Source organism: Geotrypetes seraphini, chromosome 9 (genome assembly GCF_902459505.1).
Source record: "Geotrypetes seraphini chromosome 9, aGeoSer1.1, whole genome shotgun sequence".
In the NCBI taxonomy this organism is placed as follows: Eukaryota; Metazoa; Chordata; class Amphibia; order Gymnophiona; family Dermophiidae; genus Geotrypetes; species Geotrypetes seraphini.
The window spans coordinates 5,779,814-5,802,077 of NC_047092.1; the positions used below are offsets into that span (position 1 = coordinate 5,779,814).

The 22,264-nt window shown below is 45.8% G+C and overlaps 1 protein-coding gene across 3 annotated transcripts in view; it reads right to left on the reverse strand.

Moving 5' to 3' along the window:
- Positions 1-21,200, reverse strand: part of CAMK1D (calcium/calmodulin dependent protein kinase ID) — a 281,869-nt gene extending 260,669 nt beyond the window's left edge. For all 3 annotated transcript variants that reach the window (XM_033959170.1, XM_033959169.1, XM_033959168.1), the window contains exon 1: positions 20,986-21,200. In XM_033959170.1, the coding sequence (XP_033815061.1) occupies positions 20,986-21,077 (92 nt within the window). In that variant the 5' untranslated portion in view covers positions 21,078-21,200. The remainder of the gene's footprint in view (positions 1-20,985) is intronic.
- Positions 21,201-22,264: the final 1,064 nt, after the last annotated feature.

Sequence of the window (22,264 nt, forward strand, 5' to 3'; positions counted from 1 at the left end):
TGGCATGAAAAGCGAAAGCATTATTTCTCGCAGCAGACTGTTAGTTTCAATGGCTTCCACACACATTGGGGAACAAAAAAATGCTTTTTTCTCCTCTTTGAAGCCTTGTTTGAAAAGAAATAATAAAAGGGCCAGGGTTGCAGCAGTTGAAGAAAGGCATTTTCACGTATCATTTTGACCCCTAGGGCTCTGCACTTTTACACATTTCCCAGGATGATTCACTGCAAATGAGCAGCTTCAGCCTCAGATGTCTCTGCATTCTTGCAAAAGTGTCCAAGGGAAGGAGAATCCCGGTCCTTGTATTAGGGTTACAAGACGTCCAGATTTGCCCGGGCAGTTCTCCTTTTGAGGACATGTCTGTAGGGTTCCCAGATTTTCCATTTGGAAAATCCAGACCCCCTTAGACCTGACCCCAGGCATGTCCAGTTCCACCCATTCCCGCCTCGCCACACCCCAGTTCCGCCCACAATCCCACCCTAGCCCCACCCCCTGCTGCTTGGTTTCATTGGGCAGGAGTGATGTTATCACATGCGCATGACATCGTGTGGCATCCGTGCAAGCGCAGATGCACTCCTGCCTGATGGCAATTTGATAGAAGCTTTTCAAAACCTGGACAAAGTGCCGGGTTTTGAAAAGCCGACCAGATTCCCGGACATGTCCTCAAAAGGAGGCCAAGTCCGCCCCTAATCCCTCTATCCTTCCTCGCCCCGACACCTGCTACCACCAGATCAGCCCACAGACATAAACTATCCTTCCCCTCTCTACGCGGCATCCTCCACGCAGGTAAACTGGGAAGATCCCTCCTCTCCAAAATCACGGGCCTTTGGAATGATCTCACTATCCCGCTGCGGAACCTGGGGCTCCCTCCAACCATTCCGGAAGCAGCTGAAAACCTGGCTTTTCTCTAACATATAACATCTCTTCCCCTGTTTACACCCCCTTTTTTCAAATGCTCTTGTAAATCTTTCTCCTCTCTCCTCCCATATTTTTAAGCTTTGTAAACCTTGTCGAGCTCCACTTCCGTGGAGATGATGCGGTATATAAACTTAAGGCTTAGTTTAGTTTAGTTTAGTTTAGATGTCTGGTAACCCTACATGTCTGGGAGTCCGTCCGGGTTTTGAAAAGAAATCGCGAACAGACAGCGGGGGGGGGCCTGGAGCTGGGGGCGTAATGGCATAGGGTTGGGTGGAACTGGGCGGGCCTGGGGGGTGGGCCTAGGGGGGTTCCGGATTTTACTGACGTAAAATCTGGTAACCCTAAGTAAATACAGTATGGGACTGATTCTATAAATGGGGTCTAAATCGTCCAGCGCCTAGAAAAATGGCACCGGCCGTGTGTCGATCACACTTAGGCGTCGTTTACAGAATCACGGCTAGCGGAGCCTATGTAAAAAAAACTTAGGCACCTGAAATGTAGGCCAGGGTTATAAGGGCCTACGTTTCAGGTGCCTACGTTTTTGGAGAATCGCACTTAGCCGCCATTAAGGGTATTTTGCCAATTAAGACCCTCTTTAAAACATTTCTATTCTGCTTTAAACCAAAGCGGTTCACAATAAAAATGACACAACAGCAATAATGATTAAGAAAGAAAACCAATAAAACTATGGAAGGCGAATGAAAAGAACATTCTCATTAAGGCTTTACAAGATGTTGAGGTAACATAGTAGATGACGGCAGATAAAGACCCGAATGGTCCATTCAGTCTGCCCAACCTGATTCAATTTAAATTTTTTTAAATTTTTTTTCTTAGCTATTTCTGGGCAAGAACCCAAAGCTCTACCCGGTACTGAGCTTGGGCTCCAACTGCCGAAATCTCCGTTAAAACCTACTCCAGCCCATCCAGCCATTGAAGCCCTCCCTAGCCCATCCCCCACCAAACGGCCAGACACAGACACAGACCGTGCAAGTCTGCCCAGTACTGGCCTTAGTCTCAAAAAAACATCTAATCTCTTCACACCAAGATAAAAGCTTGGGCAAAAAATGACCAACCAAAAAGGGGAAAGAAGAATTTTGCCTCAACAATATCGCAGGAGGCAAAGAGATGTCAAAATATCAACCAGGGAAATACTTTGTTAAGTCCATAGAAATAATGTCATAAAAATAGACACAGTCTATGGTATAATGTCCATATTGATCGCCTAGATTGTCCCAACTAGGATCCCAATTTCGGCATCCGAGGGATGGACACTGCCGGGAATGTGGGACAGCAAAAACCAGCAGGAAACAAACAGCGTCTGTCAGGGCAAAAAAACGCACCCCAAAAAGGAAACAGGATATTATTTTTATTGACTTCATAAAGTATTTCCCTGGTTGATATTTTGAAATCTCTTTTGTCTCTTGTTTTCGGTGTTCCTGCTGGCATTTGTCATTGCATATCCAACCCCCCCCCCAAAAAAAAAACAAAAAAAAAACGGTGCAATTCCAATAACAAAATACTGTAATGGAAAAGTGTCCCATAGGCGGCCAATCATTGGACAACAGGACTAGAGAACAACACGGAGACAATTTTTCCCCTTTCCCCATTGGAACTCATTTTCCCCATCCCAGCATTTTCTGCCCCATTCCTGCAAACTCCGTCCTCATCTGCCCAAGCCTCAAACACTTTCAAATCCTAAGTAGCAGCATTCTAGAGCTCAGATTGTGATGTCATAATGCCTCATTCCACCAATGCCTAAGCTCCATCCTCATCTGCATAAGCCTCAAACACTTTAAAATCCTAAGTAGCAACATGCTAGAGCTCAGATTGTGATGTCATAATGCCTCATTCCACCAATGCCTAAGCTCCGTCCTCATCTGCCCAAGCCTCAAACACTTTCAAATCCTAAGTAGCAACATGCTAGAGCTCAGATTGTGATGTCATAATGCCTCATTCCACCAATGCCTAAGCTCTGTCCTCATCTGCTCAAGCCTCAAACACTTTCAAATCCTAAGTAGCAACATTCTAGAGCTCAGATTGTGATGTCATAATGCCTCATTCCACCAATGCCTAAGCTCCGTCCTCACCTGCACAAGCCTCAAATGCTTTAAAATCCTAAATAGTAACATTCTAGAGCTCAGATTGTGATGTCATAATGCCTCATTCCACCAATGCCTAAGCTCCGTCCTCACCTGCACAAGCCTCAAACGCTTTAAAATCCTAAATAGTAACATTCTAGAGCTCAGATTGTGATGTCATAATGCCTCATTCCACCAATGCCTAAGCTCCGTCCTCATCCTGCACAAGCCTCAAACGCTTTAAAATCCTAAATAGTAACATTCTAGAGCTCAGATTGTGATGTCATAATGCCTCATTCCACCAATGCCTAAGCTCCGTCCTCACCTGCACAAGCCTCAAACGCTTTAAAATCCTAAATAGTAACATTCTAGAGCTCAGATTGTGATGTCATAATGCCTCATTCCACCAATGCCTAAGCTCCGTCCTCATCTGCACAAGCCTCAAACGCTTTAAAATCCTAAATAGTAACATTCTAGAGCTCAGATTGTGATGTCATAATGCCTCATTCCACCAATGCCTAAGCTCCGTCCTCATCTGCATAAGCCTCAAACACTTTAAAATCATAAGTGATGATGGCAAATAAGGTTCAATGTGGATAAGTGTGAAGTGTTGCATGTCAGTAACAAAAATCTTATACACGAGAATACAGGATGTCTGGGATAGTACTTGGAGAGATTCCCCCAGGAAAGACACTTGGGAGTACTAGTGGTTAAGTCGATGAAACCGTCCGCGCAATGTGCGGCGGCGAAAAGGGCAAACAGAATGCTAGGAATGATTAAGAAGGGGATCACGAAGAGATTGGAGAAGGTTATCATGCCGCTGTACTGGGCCTTGGTTTGCCCTCACCTGGAATACTGCGTCCAGCACTGGTCGCCGTATATGAAGAAGGACACGGTACTACTCGAAAGGGTCCAGAGAAGAGTGACTAAGATGGTTAAGGGGCTGGAGGAGTTGCCGTACAGCGAGAGATTAGAGAAACTGGGCCTCTTCGCCCTTGAAAAGAGGAGACTGAGAGGGGACATGATCGAAACATTCAAAATACTGAAGGGAATAGACTTAGTAAATAAAGAGAGGTTGTTCACCCTCTCCAAGATAGAGAGAACGAGAGGACACTCTCTAAAGTTAAAAGGGGATAGATTCCGTACACACGTAAGGAAGTTCTTCTTCACCGAGAGTGGTGGAGAGCTGGAAAGCTCTTCCAGAGGCTGTTATAGGGGAAAACACCCTCCAGAGATTCAAGACAAAGTTAGACAAGCTCCTGCTGAACCGGAGCGTACACAGATAGGGCATTGGTCTCTGACCTAGGTGCTGCTGCAGGAGCGAACTGCTGGGCACGATGGACCCAGCAGCGGTAATTCTTATGTTCTTATGCTTGTGCGGTTAAGGCACAGCTTACAGAAATGGGGCAGGGACAGCAGCAAAGCTCGCAGGGACTGGACAGGGAAACCTGAGTTCCTACGGGGACAAATTTATCCCCGTGTCATTCGCTACTCTGGGCTACCAGGATCTATTTTTCCAACTGGGGATCTCAGGAACTAACCATGCAACCTTCTCGTTCAAAAGGGGACAGATTCAGAACGAATGCTAGGAAGTTCTTCTTTACCCAACGTGTGGGGGACACCTGGAATGCGCTTCCAGAGGGCGTAATAGGGCAGAGTCCAGTACTGGGGTTCAAGAAAGGATGGGCAATTTCCTGCTGGAAAGGGGGATAGAAGGGTATAAATAGAGGATCACTGCACAGGTCCTGGACTTGTTGGGGCCGCCGCGTGAGCGGGCTGCTGGGCACGATGGACCTCAGGTCTGACCCAGCGGAGGCATTGCTTATGTTCTTATGGGAGAGGAGATAGTGGATGCTGCGGATGGACCATTTGGCCTTTATCTGCCATCATGTTTCTAGGTTTCTATAACCATAAAGCTCTATGACATCACAATGCAGGTGCAAAGAGCCTTAGCCTATAGGAAGAGGAGATGCAAATGTTAAGAGCCTTAGCCAATAGGGAGAGGAGGAGATAGTGGATGCTGTGGATGGACCATTTGGCCTTTATCTGCCATCATGTTTCTAGGTTTCTATATATAACATAAAAGTTGTCTTAACACTCGAAAATTAACAGCGCCTATAGTAGCTCATTGCATTCAGTGTAATCATAGATTTGAAAATTTGAAATGTTGGGTGATCGAAAAATTGCCCTTGACTCAGAGAAGAGGAGACATCAGAAGAATATTGTGGCTGAAGGAACAACGATGGATCAACAGGTTACAGACTGTGGAACCATTGGGTCTGAATACAACTTATGAGTGGCAACCGTTTCTTTGAACCAGCAGATGTTCCTTTATTAATGACAGTTACTGGGTGGTTTGTATGATTGCCGATGTTTGGCCTATCACGCATCACGTTTCGTGATGACGTCATGACGCCCAGTTCGTTTTTTATTCGAACTGGGCGCGTCTCACAGTCCTAACTCCATTTTGAGAAGAGCCAGCTTTATTTCCAACGGATTGCAAGAAATAAGGAGACACCTGAAGATGGCATATATCCCCTGAAGTAGCCGGTTTAGGCGAAACAGAAAGTCTTTTCTGTCGGGATTAGGAGCTGAAAGCCTCTCTGGAATTTTCATCTTTTCAGATGAGTGTATTTCTCCCTTAATTGCGATTTTTTGCATTCTGTGCCTCCGAAAATTCTTGCACAAATGAAACTGAGCTGTAGCCTTCATCACTAATTTAGTTAAGCTTGGGGTTCTTATCATGAATCTTTGATATACTCACAGTTGCTATATATATATAAAAAAAAGTTTTTGAAAAAAAGTGACTATGAATGAATGAAAATCCTACTTATATAATTGTATACGGAGTTTTTTTATAAACCTGTGATGATGTGTTGAGGGCTGGGCACTTGTGTAGTCCCAACCTCTCACAATTGAGGTTTATTTTTCTCCGTGTTATTGTTATTATTATTACTGTTTTGATTTTCTATATGTTCTATGTGACGTCAATGCTTCTGTTGGATGCAGCTTGAATGAGTCCCTGCTAATAACTATGTTCAACAATACGTATAGAATTCACATATATTGTCTAGGTTTCTATAACCATAAAGCTCTATGACCTCACAATGCAGGTGCAAAGAGCCTTAGCCAATGGGAAGAGGAGATGCAAATGTTAAGAGCCTTAGCCAATAGGGAGAGGAGGAGATAGTGGATGCTGCGGATGGACCATTTGGCCTTTATCTGCCATCATGTTTCTAGGTTTCTATAACCATAAAGCTCTATGACATCACAATGCAGGTGCAAGAGCCTTAGCCAATGGGAAGAGGAGATGCAAATGTTAAGAGCCTTAGCCAATGCGCTTCCAGAGAGCGTAATAGGGCAGAGTACAGTACTGGGGTTCAAGAAAGGATTGGACAATTTCCTGCTGGAAAAGGGGATAGAGGGGTGTAGATAGAGGATTATTGCACAGGTCCTGGACCTGTTGGGCCGCCGCGTGAGCGGACTGCTGGGCACGATGGACCTCAGGTCTGACCCAGCGGAGGCATTGCTTATGTTCTTATGGGAGAGGAGGAGATAGTGGATGCTGCGGTTGGACCATTTGGCCTTTATCTGCCATCATGTTTCTAGGTTTCTATAACCATAAAGCTCTATGATCTCACAATGCAGGTGCAAAGAGCCTTAGCCAATGGGAAGAGGAGATGCAAATGTTAAGAGCCTTAGCCAATAGGGAGAGGAGGAGATAGTGGATGCTGCGGATGGACCATTTGGCCTTTATCTGCCATCATGTTTCTAGGTTTCTAAAACCATAAAGCTCTATGACCTCACAATGCAGGTGCAAAGAGCCTTAGCCAATGGGAAGAGGAGATGCAAATGTTAAGAGCCTTAGCCAATGCGCTTCCAGAGAGCGTAATAGGGCAGAGTCCGGTACTGGGGTTCAAGAAAGGATTGGACAATTTCCTGCTGGAGAAGGGGATAGAGGGGTAGAGATAGAGGATTACTGCACAGGTCCTGGACCTGTTGGGCCACCGCGTGAGCGGGCTGCTGGGCACGATGGACCTCGGGTCTGACCCAGCGGAGGCACTGCTTATGTTCTTATGTTCTTAAAATCAGAGACTCCATCATGAAGCTCCTCCCTTGGCTAAGCACCAGGAGATCACCATCCACTTTTCCTAGGTACTGGAAGCCCTTCACCTTCTTGCTGTATTTTGCTGCTGCTCTGCTCATGGACGTCACATGAAAACTCACCTATATTTTCATTGGAACTGAAGTTTGCGCACTGGAACTTGAGTTCCTGAATAGAAGAACATCTGTACGTTTCAAGAAGACTGTAATCCAGGTTACCAAGCAACGCTACTCATCTGACATGGCAGAATACGGTTTCCAGCTCTCTACACATGATTAACAACATTTCATATTTATATGGTGTAATTGGCTTGCCTAGTACAGCATGCGGTTCTATAGGTTACGATGCATCTTAACTGCTTCAGAGGATGTGCATTAGTTGATAAGAATGCTACTAACCCACCTGGGCTAAGCCACTTCAATGGCAACTTTCAATCCTCTTTAGGGGAGAGTGTGGCACGGTGGTCAAAGCTACAGCCTCAGCACCCTGAGGTTGTGGTTCAATCGGTGTCAGGTCAAAAGCGCGCCGGGACAAAGGCGTGAGCAGACAATTGAGCGCAGCGCGGAGGCGCGCGCCAAATAAAATTACTGTTTTTAGGGGCTCCGACGGGGGTGGGGTGGGGGGGAACCCCCCACTTTACTTAATACAGATCGCGCCGCGTTGTGGGGGCGTTGTGGGGGATTTGGGGGGTTGTAACCCCCCACATTTTACTGAAAACTTTACTTTTTCCCTGTTTTTCAGGAAAAAGTTAAGTTTCCAGTAAAATGTGGGGGGGTTACAACCCCCCAAACCCCCCACAACGCCGCCGCGATCTGTATTAAGTAAAGTGGGGGGGCTTCCCAACAAAAACCCCCGTCGGAGCCCCTAAAAACAGTAATTTTCTTTGGCGCGCGCCTCCATCTTGCACTCAGTTGTCGGCGCGCGCCTTTGTCTTACGCGATTATGTCTATGAACCGGTTCAATCCCACGCTGCTCCTTGTGACCCTGGGCAAGTCACTGAATCCCCCCATTGCCCCAGGTACATTAGATAGATTGTGAGCCCACCAGGACAGACAGGGAAAAAATTCATGTAAACCATTCTGAGCTTCCAGTATGTTGCGTATATCCTCTTCGGTAAACACAGACGCAAAAAATGTGTTCAGTTTGTCGGGACGGCTTTGTCCTCCTTTAGTACTCCCTTCATTCACACATAAGAATTGCCACTGCTGGATCAGACCAGTGGTCCATCGTGTCCAGCAGTCCGCTCATGCGGTAGCCCTTAGGCCAAAGACCAGTGCCCTAACTGAGACTGGCCCTACCTGCGTTCGTTCCGGTTCAGCAGGAACTTGTCTAACTTTGTCTTGAATCCCTGGAGGGTGTTTTCCCCTATGACAGACTCCGGAAGAGCGTTCCAGTTTTCTACCACTCTCTGGGTGTACGGAATCGATCCCCTTTCAACTTTAGAGAGTGTCCTCTCGTTCTCCCTACCTTGGAGAAGGTGAACAACCTGTCTTTATCTACTAAGTCTATTTCCTCAGTACCTTAAATGTTTCGATCATGTCCCCTCTCAGTCTCCTCTTTTCAAGGGAGAAGGGGCCCAGTTTCTCTAAACTCTCACAGTACAGCAACTTCTACCGGCTCCTTAACCATTTTAGTCACTCGTCTCTGGACCCTTTCCAGTAGTACCGTGTCCTTCTTCATGTACGGCGACCAGTGCTGGACACAGTATTCCAGGTGGGGGCGCACCATGGCTCGGTACAGCGGCATGATAACCTAACAAAAGGAGGGAGAAGAGAATGATGAAGAAGGAAGGGGAGGGGAAAAGAAAAGAAGAAAGGAGTGGAAAGATGGAGGTTGATTTGTAGGGTGAAAATGTATGGGTAGATAAAGGGGATAGGTATGAGGGACAGAAATGGGTGAAGACAAACATTTAAAGAGCTTAGAGCGATGAAGGAGAAGGAAGAGAAAAGAGGAAGGCTGGGGACAGGGATTTGAAGAGAAACAAGAAAGAGCAGAAGAAATCAAGTAGATGGAAAAGAAAAAATATTCAAGATATTTTTCAGCAGACCCACATGAAGCTTAAAAAAAATCCTCCCGTGTGTGTGTTAACAGCACGGTGTAGAAAATATGTTAAAAAAACAAATAAAGATGTAAGATAGGCAAGCAAAAGAAAAAAACAAAGACAATTATAAGCACAAAAATGAAATAAAAAAATTAATTTAATCTGAATAATCTAGAAACCAAAAAAAGGCCAATAATTCTGTTGAAATCTTGTTGAAATAGTTGCCAGAAAAACCAGGATCCCAATACACCAATCTTCTCATCAGAATACTAAACCAAAAAGATGCGTCGTAACCATTGATCGGAATTTCACAAAGGATAACTCGGAACAAAGGAACGGCTGCACTAAAAAGGCAGACTTTTGCGTATAGGAACGGGTCAGGGATTTCCCCTCCTAGGCTTCCGAGTCGTACCCCCAATTTCACCCTTTAGAAACGCACAGCCCAGTTCATCAATGTCCATTTATAGACAGAGCTAGAATTGCAAGGAGCTATGTCCTGAATTTCAGAACTAATATTACTGTTCAATTCTCTCGATCTGCTCACTGGGAGCATTTGTAGGGGTTGAACCCGCCTCCTTGATCTGCTCTATCGATCATGTTTGCTGGGACTCAGTGGGGCGAGAAAAGATCGGTTCAAAGACCTGACCTTTTTTTTCTGTCTTTTTGGGAGGCAGCTAAGATAATTTGGGAACGCAGGCCTGCACTTTATGGGGTGAACCCAGCTTCAATGCTGATACGCATTTTCATCTTCACTGTACATTTGCTCTGTAGAATTCTTTGGCATTGCTAAGGAAGTATTTGTTTGCTGTGCGAGGAGAGACAGAAAGCAAAGCCTTTTGCCATCACTTTTCTTTGGGGGATATGGGCCTCGACTTGCTCTCGTTTCAGGGCTGCAATGAGACACTATGGTATACGTACCCTGCCCCTTGATGTCTCTCTCTTTTTTAAAAAAAACAGCAAGTTGACATTAGACAGGTACCGCAGAAAATCCAGAATGCGGCTGTGCATCTCATTTTCGATTTGAAGAAATCGGGTCACGTTACTCCGGTGGCAAGTCAAACGCGCGCAGACATTTCAGCGCAAGGACACGACCCAATTGCGCGCACGATAACTGTGCGCTCGACAATTGCACGCAAATACAATCACGCTATTGTCTAACGCGCGTCTATGTCCACGCGCATTTGTCTTGCGCGCAATTGACTATGAACCTGTTACTCCATACTGTTGGAGGTAAAACCATAGGGGTTTAAAAGAAAAAGGGTTTTTTTTTCCTTTTCTTTTGATTTATCTTTTAGTCTTTCCTGAGACTTGAACCGCCTGATAGGGTCAATATTTGAGGCGAAGCAGCTGTGTATTTTGCCAGACTAACAGCGGAGAAGCCCAGTACTGAGGTTGGAAGTTTTCTTTAAATTTATCACTGCTCTCTGCCGTGTGGCCCAGTGGTTAGTGTTACAGCCTCAGCATCCTGAGGTTGTAGGTTCAAATCCCATGCTGTTCTTCGGCAAATCACTTAATTCCCCATTGCACCAGGTACATTAGATAGAGTGTGAACCAACTGGGACAGATAGGGGGAAAATATTTAAGTACCTGAATATAAACCACATGAGGTTATAAGTGGTATATAAATACTTAGTTCAATTAATTCCTGAACTTGCCCCTGTTCTCTGACCTGTGAAGCAACAGGCTCAGGATTTCTGGACTTCTCGCTGTTCTCCGAATGCATTTAGAATAAAGTATTTCTGTTGCCAATTCCAACTGCCTCGACTGTGTCTGGCTAAACCTTAGCCCAGCCTGCAAAGCCGCTCTTACAATTCCACTCTCTCTTTTTCGAAACACAGCGGCCAGAATGGTACACAATACTCAAGGTGAGCCGTATGTATGTTATGTACGAATTAAATATTAGCAAAGAACAAGCTAAGCTTAGAAAAGCAACAGATGCAACGGATACCCTAAAACTGAGAGATGGTAAAATGTTATTTTTGCCAAGGTTAATAAAACTGTTAAGTAAGGTGATGACAATTTTGCCTGATCAATTAAGTTTGAGGTGGATTATCAGGTCCTAGAGACCTCAGTGGCGCGAGTCCATCCTAGGCTGTGTCTTCCATTTATCCGTCAGTGGGGAACCCCTCTACTCAGGTGTCTTCTGGACCTCCATTTCCGACTGAGCTGTAATATGAATGTACGAGGTATTCCTTCTAGTGATTTGTAAGAAGTCTGCACTAGGTGTGAATATGCCTTTCTCTTCGCTGGGACAAAAAGTCTCACCATTAGAGGAGGTGGGCTGACGTTGACATTTTCACAATGAATCTATTATATTGAATGAATTATATCCCAGTCCTACTGCCATAATTAATCAGTATGATTTCTTTTTTTTTTTTTACTTTTTCAAGGCATACCCCCAGCTATGATAAATATAAGAACACATTCGTCTTTTGAAACATAAATCAGTACAGAGAAATAGGGCAGCCTTTTGTGTACTATGCAAGGATCTGAAAACTTCCAAAAGGTTACCACTATATCACCATACACTTCCCCCTCCCCATTTGCGGTTTCGGTAATCACGATTTTACATATTCGCGATTTTTTTGGGGAGGGGGAAAAAAGAAAAAAAAAAACATCGTTAAGTCTTCCCCCCGGCATCCCGGCCTTACCTGGTGGTCTAGTGGGCTTTCGGGGCAGGCGCAATCTTCCTACACTCCTGCCCCGTGCAGATCGCCATTAGGAAATAGCTGTAGGGAGTTCCTGTTGTAGTCTCGAGAGACTACGGGAACTCACAGCAGCCATTTCCTAATGGCGATCTGCATGGGGCAGGAGCTTAGGAAGATTGCTCCTGCCCCGAAAGCCCACTAGACCACCAGGCAAGGCCGGGAAGGCGGGAGGGAGGCTGGGATGGGTCAGAGCCGGATATTCGCGGTTTTTCGCCATTCGCGGTCCGGCTCTGCCCCTATCCCCCGCAAATCCGGAGGGTGAAGTGTATTTCAGCCCTTTCCACGGTACTCAATGCCCGACAACATGATGCACGACCTACTCCTACTGGAGCGCTGGTCTAGGACCTGGCAACTTAGCTTTAATGCCAAAAAATGCAAAGTCATGCACCTAGGCAACCATAATCCATACAAGACTTATACCCTTAACGGTGAGATCCTAACAAGAACGGTAGCAGAACGGGACTTGGGGGTGATCGTCAGTGAGGACATGAAGGCTGCCAGTCAGGTAGAGCAGGCCTCATCCAAGGCAAGACAGATCCTAGGTTGCATACGCAGGGGTTTCGTCAGCCGGAAGCCGGAAGTCATTATGCCACTGTATAGATCCATGGTGAGGCCCCACCTGGAATACTGTGTGCAATTCTGGAGGCCACATTATCGCAAAGATGTGCTGAGATTGGAGTCGGTTCAGAGAATGGCCACCCGGATGGTCTCGGGACTCAAAGATCTCCCGTACGAAGAACGGTTAGACAAACTGCAGCTATACTCGCTCGAGGAGCGCAGAGTGAGGGGGGACATGATCGAGACGTTCAAGTATCTCATGGGCGCATCGAAGCGGAAGAAGATATCTTCTTTTTCAAGGGACCCACGGCAACAAGAGGGCATCCGTGGAAAATCAGAGGCGGGAAACTACGAGGTGACACCAGGAAATTCTTTTTCACTGAAAGGGTGGTTGATCTTGGAATAGTCTTCCACTGCAGGTGATTGAGGCCAGCAGCGTGCCTGATTTTAAGGCCAAATGGGATCGACACGTGGGTTCTATTCACTAGGCAAAGGTAGGGGAGGGTCATTAGGGTGGGCAGACTAGATGGGCCGTGGCCCTTATCTGCCGTCTATTTCTATGTTTCTATGTTTACTCACATCCCGAAATATCAACCACACCGATTACAATTGGTTCGGAACACCGCAGTAAGATTACGCTATCGCTGCAGTGGTTAGAGCTACAACCTCAGCACCCTGAGGTTGTGGGTTCAAATCCCGCACTGCTCCTTGTGACCCTGGGCAAGTCACCCAGCTACATTAGAGTGAGAGGGAAAAATGCTTGAGTACCTGAATAATTTGTAATCCGCATAGAATTGTAGGATATACAGAATATAAATTATTATTATTAGAACGTTTGATCACATCAGAGCATATCCTTCCTTTCGGTTCATAGACAACCCCGTGAAAGACAAAGGCGCGCGCCGACAACTGAGCGCAAGACGGAGGCGCGTGCCAAAGAAAATTACAGTTTTTAGGGGCTCCGACGGGGGTTTTTGTTGGGGAGCCCCCCCAGTTTACTTAATAGAGATCGCGCTGGCGTTGTGGGGGGTTTGGGGGGTTGTAACCCTCCACATTTTACTGTAAACTTAACTTTTTCCCTAAAAACAGGGAAAAAGTGAAGTTTTCAGTAAAATGTGGGGGGTTACAATCCCCCAAACCCCCCACAACGCCCCCACCACGCGGTGCGATCTCTATTAAGTAAAGTGGGGGGGGGTTCCCCCCACGCCCCCCCCCGTCGGAGCCCTAAAAACAGTAATTTTCTGCAGCGCGCACCTCCACACTGCGCTCAATTGTCTGTGCGCGCCTTTGTCCCGGCGCACTTTTGACCTGACACCCTTCCTTTCACATCAGATTCTATCAACCGTCTCCCCTCCAAAACAAGTTTCCATTCCCCACCGTATTGTTCATCCCTTCCTTTTTCTTTTTATTGTAACCTACCAATTTCTTCCTTAAGAACATAAGAATAGCCATTCTGGGTCAGATCAATGGTCCATCAAGCCCAGTAGCCTGTTCTCACAGTGGCCAATCCAGGTCCCTAGTACCTGGCCAAAACCCAAGAAGTAGCAACATTCCATTCAGAATCCCAAAGAATAGCAAGATTCCGGAATCCCAAAGACTAACAAGATTCTAGAATCCCAAAGAGTAGCAACATTCCATAGAGAATCCCAAAGAATAGCAAGATTCCGTAATCCCAAAGAGTAGCAACATTCCATACAGAATCCCAAAGAATAGCAAGATTCCGGAATCCCAAAGAATAGCAAGATTCCGGAATCCCAAAGACTAACAAGATTCTAGAATCCCAAAGAGTAGCAACATTCCATACAGAATCCCAAAGAATAGCAAGATTCCAGAATCCCAAAGAATAGCAAGATTCCGGAATCCCAAAGAATAGCAAGATTCCGGAATCCCAAAGACTAACAAGATTCTAGAATCCCAAAGAGTAGCAACATTCCATAGAGAATCCCAAAGAATAGCAAGATTCCGTAATCCCAAAGAGTAACAAGATTCTAGAATCCCAAAGAGTAGCAACATTCCATACAGAATCCCAAAGAATAGCAAGATTCCGGAATCCCAAAGAATAGCAAGATTCCGGAATCCCAAAGACTAACAAGATTCTAGAATCCCAAAGAGTAGCAACATTCCATACAGAATCCCAAAGAGTAGCAACATTCCAGAATCCCAAAGAATAGCAAGATTCCGGAATCCCAAAGAATAGCAAGATTCCGGAATCCCAAAGAATAGCAAGATTCCGGAATCCCAAAGACTAACAAGATTCTAGAATCCCAAAGAGTAGCAACATTCCATACAGAATCCCAAAGAATAGCAAGATTCCAGAATCCCAAAGAATAGCAAGATTCCGGAATCCCAAAGAATAGCAAGATTCCGGAATCCCAAAGACTAACAAGATTCTAGAATCCCAAAGAGTAGCAACATTCCATAGAGAATCCCAAAGAATAGCAAGATTCTAGAATCCCAAAGAGTAGCAACATTCCATATAGAATCCCAATGAATAGCAAGATTCTGGAATCCCAAAGAATAGCAAGATTCCGGAATCCCAAAGAGTAGCAACATTCCATACAGAATCCCAAAGAATAGCAAGATTCCGGAATCCCAGAGAGTAACAAGATTCTAGAATCCCAAAGAGTAGCAACATTCCATAGAGAATCCCAATGAATAGCAAGATTCCGGAATCCCAGAAAGTAACAAGATTCTAGAATCCCAAAGAGTAGCAACATTCCATAGAGAATCCCAATGAATAGCAAGATTCCGGAATCCCAGAGAGTAACAAGATTCTAGAATCCCAAAGAGTAGCAACATTCCATAGAGAATCCCAATGAATAGCAAGATTCCGGAATCCCAAAGAATAGCAAGATTCCGGAATCCCAAAGAGTGGCAACATTCCATAGAGAATCCCAATGAATAGCAAGATTCCGGAATCCCAAAGAATAGCAAGATTCCGGAATCCCAAAGAGTGGCAACATTCCATAGAGAATCCCAAAGAATAGCAAGATTCCGGAATCCCAAAGAATAGCAAGATTCCGGAATCCCAAAGAGTGGCAACATTCCATAGAGAATCCCAAAGAATAGCAAGATTCCGGAATCCCAGAGAGTAACAAGATTCTAGAATCCCAAAGAGTAGCAACATTCCATATAGAATCCCAATGAATAGCAAGATTCCGGAATCCCAAAGAATAGTAAGATTCCGGAATCCCAAAGAGTAGCAACATTCCATACAGAATCCCAATGAATAGCAAGATTCCGGAATCCCAGAGAGTAAGAAGATTCTAGAATCCCAAAGAATAGCAACATTCCATAGAGAATCCCAATGAATAGCAAGATTCCGGAATCCCAAAGAATAGCAAGATTCCGGAATCCCAAAGAGTGGCAACATTCCATGCAAGCAGTGGCTTCCCCCATGTCTTTCTCAATAATAGACTATGCACCAGAATGAGGTTCACAGAAATCCAGGAGTGGACGAAAATCTTCCTCCTGGAACCGAGTCATTTGGAAGGTCTGTTGTCTGTCTTATGCGGACCATAAAAACACAAGAATTGCCATACTGGGATAGACCGAAGGTCCATCAAGCCCAGTATCTTGTTTCCAACAGTGGCCAAACCAGGTCCCAAGTACCTACCTGGATCCCAAGTAGTAAAACAGATTTTATGTTGCTTATCCTAGGAATAAGCAGTGGATTTCCACAAACTATCTCAATATTGGCCTTCTCTTTTAGGAAATTATCCAAGCCTTTTTTAAACCCCGCTAAGCTAACTGATTTCACAACATTTTCCGACAATGAGTTACAGACCAGACCAGTATTTCCTAAGTTGGTCCTGAAGTACCCCTTTGCCCATAGGCGTTGGAACGGGGGAGGCCACAGGGGCCATGGCCTTCCCCAAAATTGGCACTGCTCCAGCCCCCTTCCTTCCCCTATCAGGCTCTTCACCCGCAGAATCGGGTTTTTCCAACAAGCACTGCCCCAGCCCCCTTCCCTCCCAACCCCAGACAGGCTGCCTTCACTTGTGGAAAAGCATTTCTTCTGCCGCTGAGCTGCAAAGAGCAGGAGCGCGCTATGGCGCGCCCGCTTGGCGCCGAGCGGCTTCTTGATTTGCTCCCGTGAATTCTCACGAGAATTGTGTATGTCAGTGTGACATCTAAATAGTGCGCGTGTAAGTGTGAACACAGCATCTCCGTAATTTATTCGGATTTGTGACAGTGGAGTTCTAGCTGGAGAGGAGTGGGGAGACATTTAACCTTGACAGTGCCTGAAAAAGAGTTCTGGACTAGAACAAGGGGCTGATCAACTAATATCCACAGAAACTGAGTTAACTGCTTTTCTTCAGGATATTATTCAGACCAGAGCGACCCTTTTGGTTTCGTGTCTTATCTCGCAAGATAAATCTTTAATAATGAGTAAATATTTTAAGAAGACAGACATGGTATTCCCAGATGTGGCCAGGGCCACACCATTTAGGCAGAAGGCCTTTTTGGCACTAAAACCTAGAGTGAATGCCATATTTTCCTCAACTTTCCATACAAATGCATGATAAGCCATCAGAATAAAGATTTCATTTTTTGAGACCCCCTTCAGTTGGAAAGATTTCTTAAAGATCACGAGAAGTTACAGAGCAATAAGGAATAGTGCTGTATAGGGCTCCTTTTATCAAGGTGAGCGTCAGACATTTCATCATGCGCTAACCCCTGCGGCACACCAAAAATCTAACGCCTCGTCAATGGAGGCGTTAGCGACTAGCGCGGCAGGCGGCTGAACGCGGGGATTCCGCGCATTAACCGCCTACCGCAGCTCGATAAAAAGGAGCCCTAAATTTTAGGATGCAATTATCCTGTATTGCCTTTCTGAGCTTCTTCCTAGTTGAGGGCTTGTTGGATATTTGAATTATACTTTTGTATTTCTTTGGATTGATGTATGAATAATTCCCATTTTCCTTAATGGTTTTCTGGATTGTATTTGCAATTGAAAATCAAATTTAAAAAAAAAAAAGAGAGAGATAGTAAAATCCGATTCAAAATAGCCAAGCAATTGTTAGTGAATCAATCGCTTGGCTAATTTGCATGGGTTGGATCAGGTCGTTAAGTGGGCGGTGAGCTGTTTAGTGAATTGGGTTGGGGGTCGGGGAAGGATCGCAAAACCAGATCGGAAGCTTTAGTGAATCTAGCCCTTTGTCAAAAGCTTTCTGAAAATCTAGATACACTACATCAACCGGCTTGCCTTTATCCACATGTTTATACACACCTTCAAAGAAGGTGAGGCAAGATGAGGCAAGGTGAGGCAAGATCTCCCTCGGCTGAGCCCAGGCTGACTCCGTCTCATTAAATCATGTTTGTCTACGTGTTCCACAACTTTATTTTTTTATAATTGTTTCCACTATTTTGCCCGGCACCGAGGTCAGGCTTACTGGTCTGTAATTTCCCGAATCTCCCCTGGAACCCTTTTTAAAAACCGGCGTAACATTGGCCACCCTCCAATCTTCAGATACTAAACGATTTTAACGACAGGTTACAGATCACTAACAGTAAATCAACAATTTCGTGTTTGAGTTTTTTCAGTATCCCGGGATGTATACCATCCGGTCCAGATGATTTATCACCCTTGAAAAACATTTCCGGTTCAGGTACATCCTCTTCTGTAAAGACCGAAACAAAGAATTCATTCTGATAATACTGAGCATTATTAAGAGAAAGAAAGGGTCCCAATTCCTATACTTTAGATGCTAGATATTATTAAGATCCTCCGAAACGGAGCCCCGTTGAGCTTTTCAATCTTATAGGCATGGACATATTGCGGCTGTCCGCAATTTTGAGATAAGCACTTTATTGCTCTCTATAAGCTGGGCTAACTTATTTTTCTCACATTGATTCAACAATGGTAAGAAGACAATTTGTATGTTGATCTTACCATCAGGATTTTGTAGCAAAACCTTTTTGCACACGATTGATGAATAATTTTGTGCTTTTGCACATTTTCACAAAATTCACAAGTGTTGCACCTGTGAAAAGCCCGTTGGGTTCTACATTCTCAACTCTTTTACAGCCTGGTCCTGATTGAGAGCCGTGTAAACTGAGGACCCACCACTATATTTAATTAATTTGCATTTTTATGCTAATAGTGCACTAATTTTCTTCAATTTTTGGTATTCATTCTTTGTATTGACCTCCCAGCGCGTAATTGTTGGTTTGGATATTATCAAGAAACAGTTTCAATCCTATTCTTCCAACTGGCACGACATTGAGTAAGTTCTGCCTTAAGGCTTTGAAAGCTCTTGGAACAGAGACACATAACCGTCTAGAATTCAATACTCCCCCCACTCTCCCTCCCCCCCCCCCACACACACACATACATACACAAAATACTGTGTAAGACAAAATAAAGCAATCTGTTCACGAATCCGATCCATGCATAATGATATCCTATAGGAATATTCTGCGAGGGGGGGGAAGAGTTCCAGACCCAGGTTGAACAGCTGCATTAGCTAATGAAAGCTGGTTTCTGATCAGCTGGACGAGGCAGTGATATTTAATTATTTGGCACACTGGGATTAATGGAGTAGAATGCAATATTTACCCAGAAAATCTGCCGCTTTCACATGAAGTACTTTGTTTAAATCTTGAGGTTAAGTGCCACAAACGCCGTCGGCTCGGTTTCGGCTTTCATCAATCGAGGAGCTATTATGTGGCGCTAAGGTGACACTGGACGATATTAAATCTCCTTTATTACTGTCTCAATATAACATCTCTTCATAAGACTGAGTCAGCTCATCAGTCTTCCATATTTATGGGGTACTAACCAGGCACATGCTGGAGGGACTCAGGAGGGGGGAGAGAGGATCTCGGTTCATTTATCACCTGAAAACAGGAAGCGGGGAATTGCTCGATCAGAATCTCCCGAACCCGAGGGGGCCTTAGTTTGTCTGTTCAGTGTATTTTTAGGGGCATTTTCCCGTTCCACTGCGAGAAACGGATCTCCATCTTCATCGACGAAGACCCTAAATCTCCTCGGGAAGCTGTACGGATATTTCCGATAGTTTCCAGGAAAAGGACGCAGAGAGGCCGGCGCACATGTGGGTCGCTCAGAGCACGCGGGATGCTGTCCACGATACTGTAGAAGAGATGGCATGTGTTCCAAAGGTGACAACACCTAGTTTGAAGCTTGGCAGACTTCCTGCGAGCTTTCCTCCCCCTGCTGGCTATGAAGAAACCGTGAAATCTCGGAGAAGAAATCACCCAGCAGAATCTCAAAACTAGGCTGAAATCCATCCTGGCTTGGGACCCCGAAACGCCCGGCTCAGGTTCATTTCAAGAAGGAAACCTACCAAGCAAGGTTCTTGCTGATGTTTTGTTTGGGGAGGGGGGGGGCCCCCAATTCACGTCATTAAAGTACCCGTCTTGCAACATACAGATTCTTTCACCGTAAAGTACATGAAATACATTGTTTCACTCAGATTTCTACTGTGCTAAAGGGCAGGAGAGATGGGCAAGGACGGCACTGGGGCAAATAATGTATCTTCAAATGAAAACCAAACTGGTATGTTTCTTTGTTTGTTTCAAATATTTATCAGTTTTTAAGGAATCGCCATACAAAAGATGACAATGAACGTACATAAAAAAACAGAATAACGAAATTGTTCCCGAGTTAGGAGAGAGAATCGTCTAAAGATTTCCATTTTCTGATTTTCAGAGAACAATTTGAAGAATTATAGGAAAAAAAAAAAAGGATCTATTTTTATTTTGTATAATAGAACTCAATTGCATTTATCAAAGGACCTGAACGTGGTACACGTTTCCTTAACAGAAGTGGCCAGAAACCGGGTCCTAATCCCTCTTAGGATCCAGGGCCAAGATCGGATGCTGGGGGGGAGGGGGGGACCTGTATGAGAGACCGCAGCAAAATAATGGGAGAAAACTGATGGAAATTGGCAAGATTAGAAACAAAATCAGAAATGTCAGTCCCTTGTCCCTGGGGTAACTGGACTTGGGTCTGGCCAGGATTTTGTGGATAGGAGAGTGGCCAAGACCTCAGAGGGGCATCTGCCCCAGAGCTGACTGCCAAGGGGTCAGTGGTGGGTGACCCCTAGGCGGAGGCCACTGCCTGCCTCTGGGAGTTTAGCTCCTCCCCCCTCCACAAATGACCCCTCCCCGGGCACAGAGCGGGCTCCAGTGCATTCACTGTGACCCTCAGAGGCTCCTTTCATTTCTATAGGGTCCCCTACACAGTAGAGGCTTTGAATCTATACAGCCGCACATTATACACAAGTTAGGAAGGAAACAGAAGCGGTGGAAGACAGACAGGCTGGAAGAGATTTCAAATATCACCCACATAACGCAGCCCCGGTGCCCAAGAACAAAGTGAAACTCCTCTTGTGACCCCCCCCCCCCCCAACGAAAGCCACAACTGCAGAAAAGATCTCGACGGGGAGCCCAGAATCCATCCAACACCAAGAAACCAGAGCCCCAAAGTCCGGCAGGAGCTAGGCATCGCCCCGAAGCTGACTTTCCGGGCTCCCGCCCTCTCCTCTGCCCCGGGCTCCCGCCCCCTCCCTTGCCCCGGGCTCCAGCCCCCTCCTCTGCCCCCGTTTCACTTACGTGCCCAGGGTCTCCTTGAAGTGGAAGAGCTTCTTGATGTCGTCCGCCTGCTTCTTCCAGGACGAGCTGCCGCCGCCGTTGTCCCGAGCCATAGCCCCTCAGGCTCTCGGCATGTCCCCGGCACCGTCTCCCCCCCGCTCCCGCCGCAGACTGCAGTGCCGCTGCGGCCCCCGTCACTCCCCGGAGCACCGCGATCCTCCTCCCCCTGCACCGCGTGGCCCGGAAAGGCGGCTCCTCCCCGGACAAGCCCCGATGCTGCTCCTCCCACCCCCCTGCCCGGGACACCCCCGCTCCTTCGCCCCGTGGCAAGGAGAGATCGGGGTGACGGATGGTGCACCCCCTACCGGCAGCTGGACTCCACATTTCAGCCAGCCCAGAAAATTACTCTCAACTCGGTAGATGCCACAGTCGACCCTGAAAATGGGCTGATAAACGGAAGAAGAGCATTTTATGGGCGGGGAAAACCCTTCTGTCAGTCCTCCTGCTCCAGCTGAACCCTAAGGTCTCCCAAGGAGGGAGATTGAATGCCAACGCACCTGCTAAGCAGCAATATCTGTAATTCCCCCACCTTGGCTAGATTGTAAGCTCTTCTGAGCAGGGACTGTCTCTTAGTAGCGCTCTAGAAATGATTAATAGTAGTATGGAATGTTGCTCTTTGACATTCTGGAACCTTCCAAATAATTGCAACATTCCAGAATCTCAGAGAACAATAACATTCCGGAATCCTGACTCGATACGTCAGGCTCCATCCCTGGCAGTCTTCAAATCCAGACTCAAAGCCAACTTCTAAGCACCAATATCTGTCTTATCCCTCTGTAATTCCCCCACTTGAGCACTGTGTAGTGATGCACCTTCTTTTCCAGATTGTAAGCTCTTTGGAGCAGGGACTGTCTCTTCTGTGTTTTGATGTACAGCGCTGCATATGTAGCCGTAGTAGTAATGCGGTGCTTCTCATCCCTCTCAGGTCTGCCACAATGAATATGTAGCAGAGACCCATAATATGCAAATCTCTCTCATGCATATTTATGGTGGAGATCCTGAAAACCTGACTGGCAAGGTTTGCCTTCAGGAAAGGATTGAGAAACGCTGTATTAGAGACCAGGCTGGAAGAGGCGACCCACAGCCAGGAGTTCCCCCTTTAGAAGCTAGAACTGATTCATAGCTATGCATCATCGAGTATTTCTTTAGATGAGTGGATTTAAGTATAGGGTGAACTGGTAGGGGTTGTCCAGAAAACCCGAAAGTTGGAAAAACTGTCTGAATTGAAGTTTTTCCCATG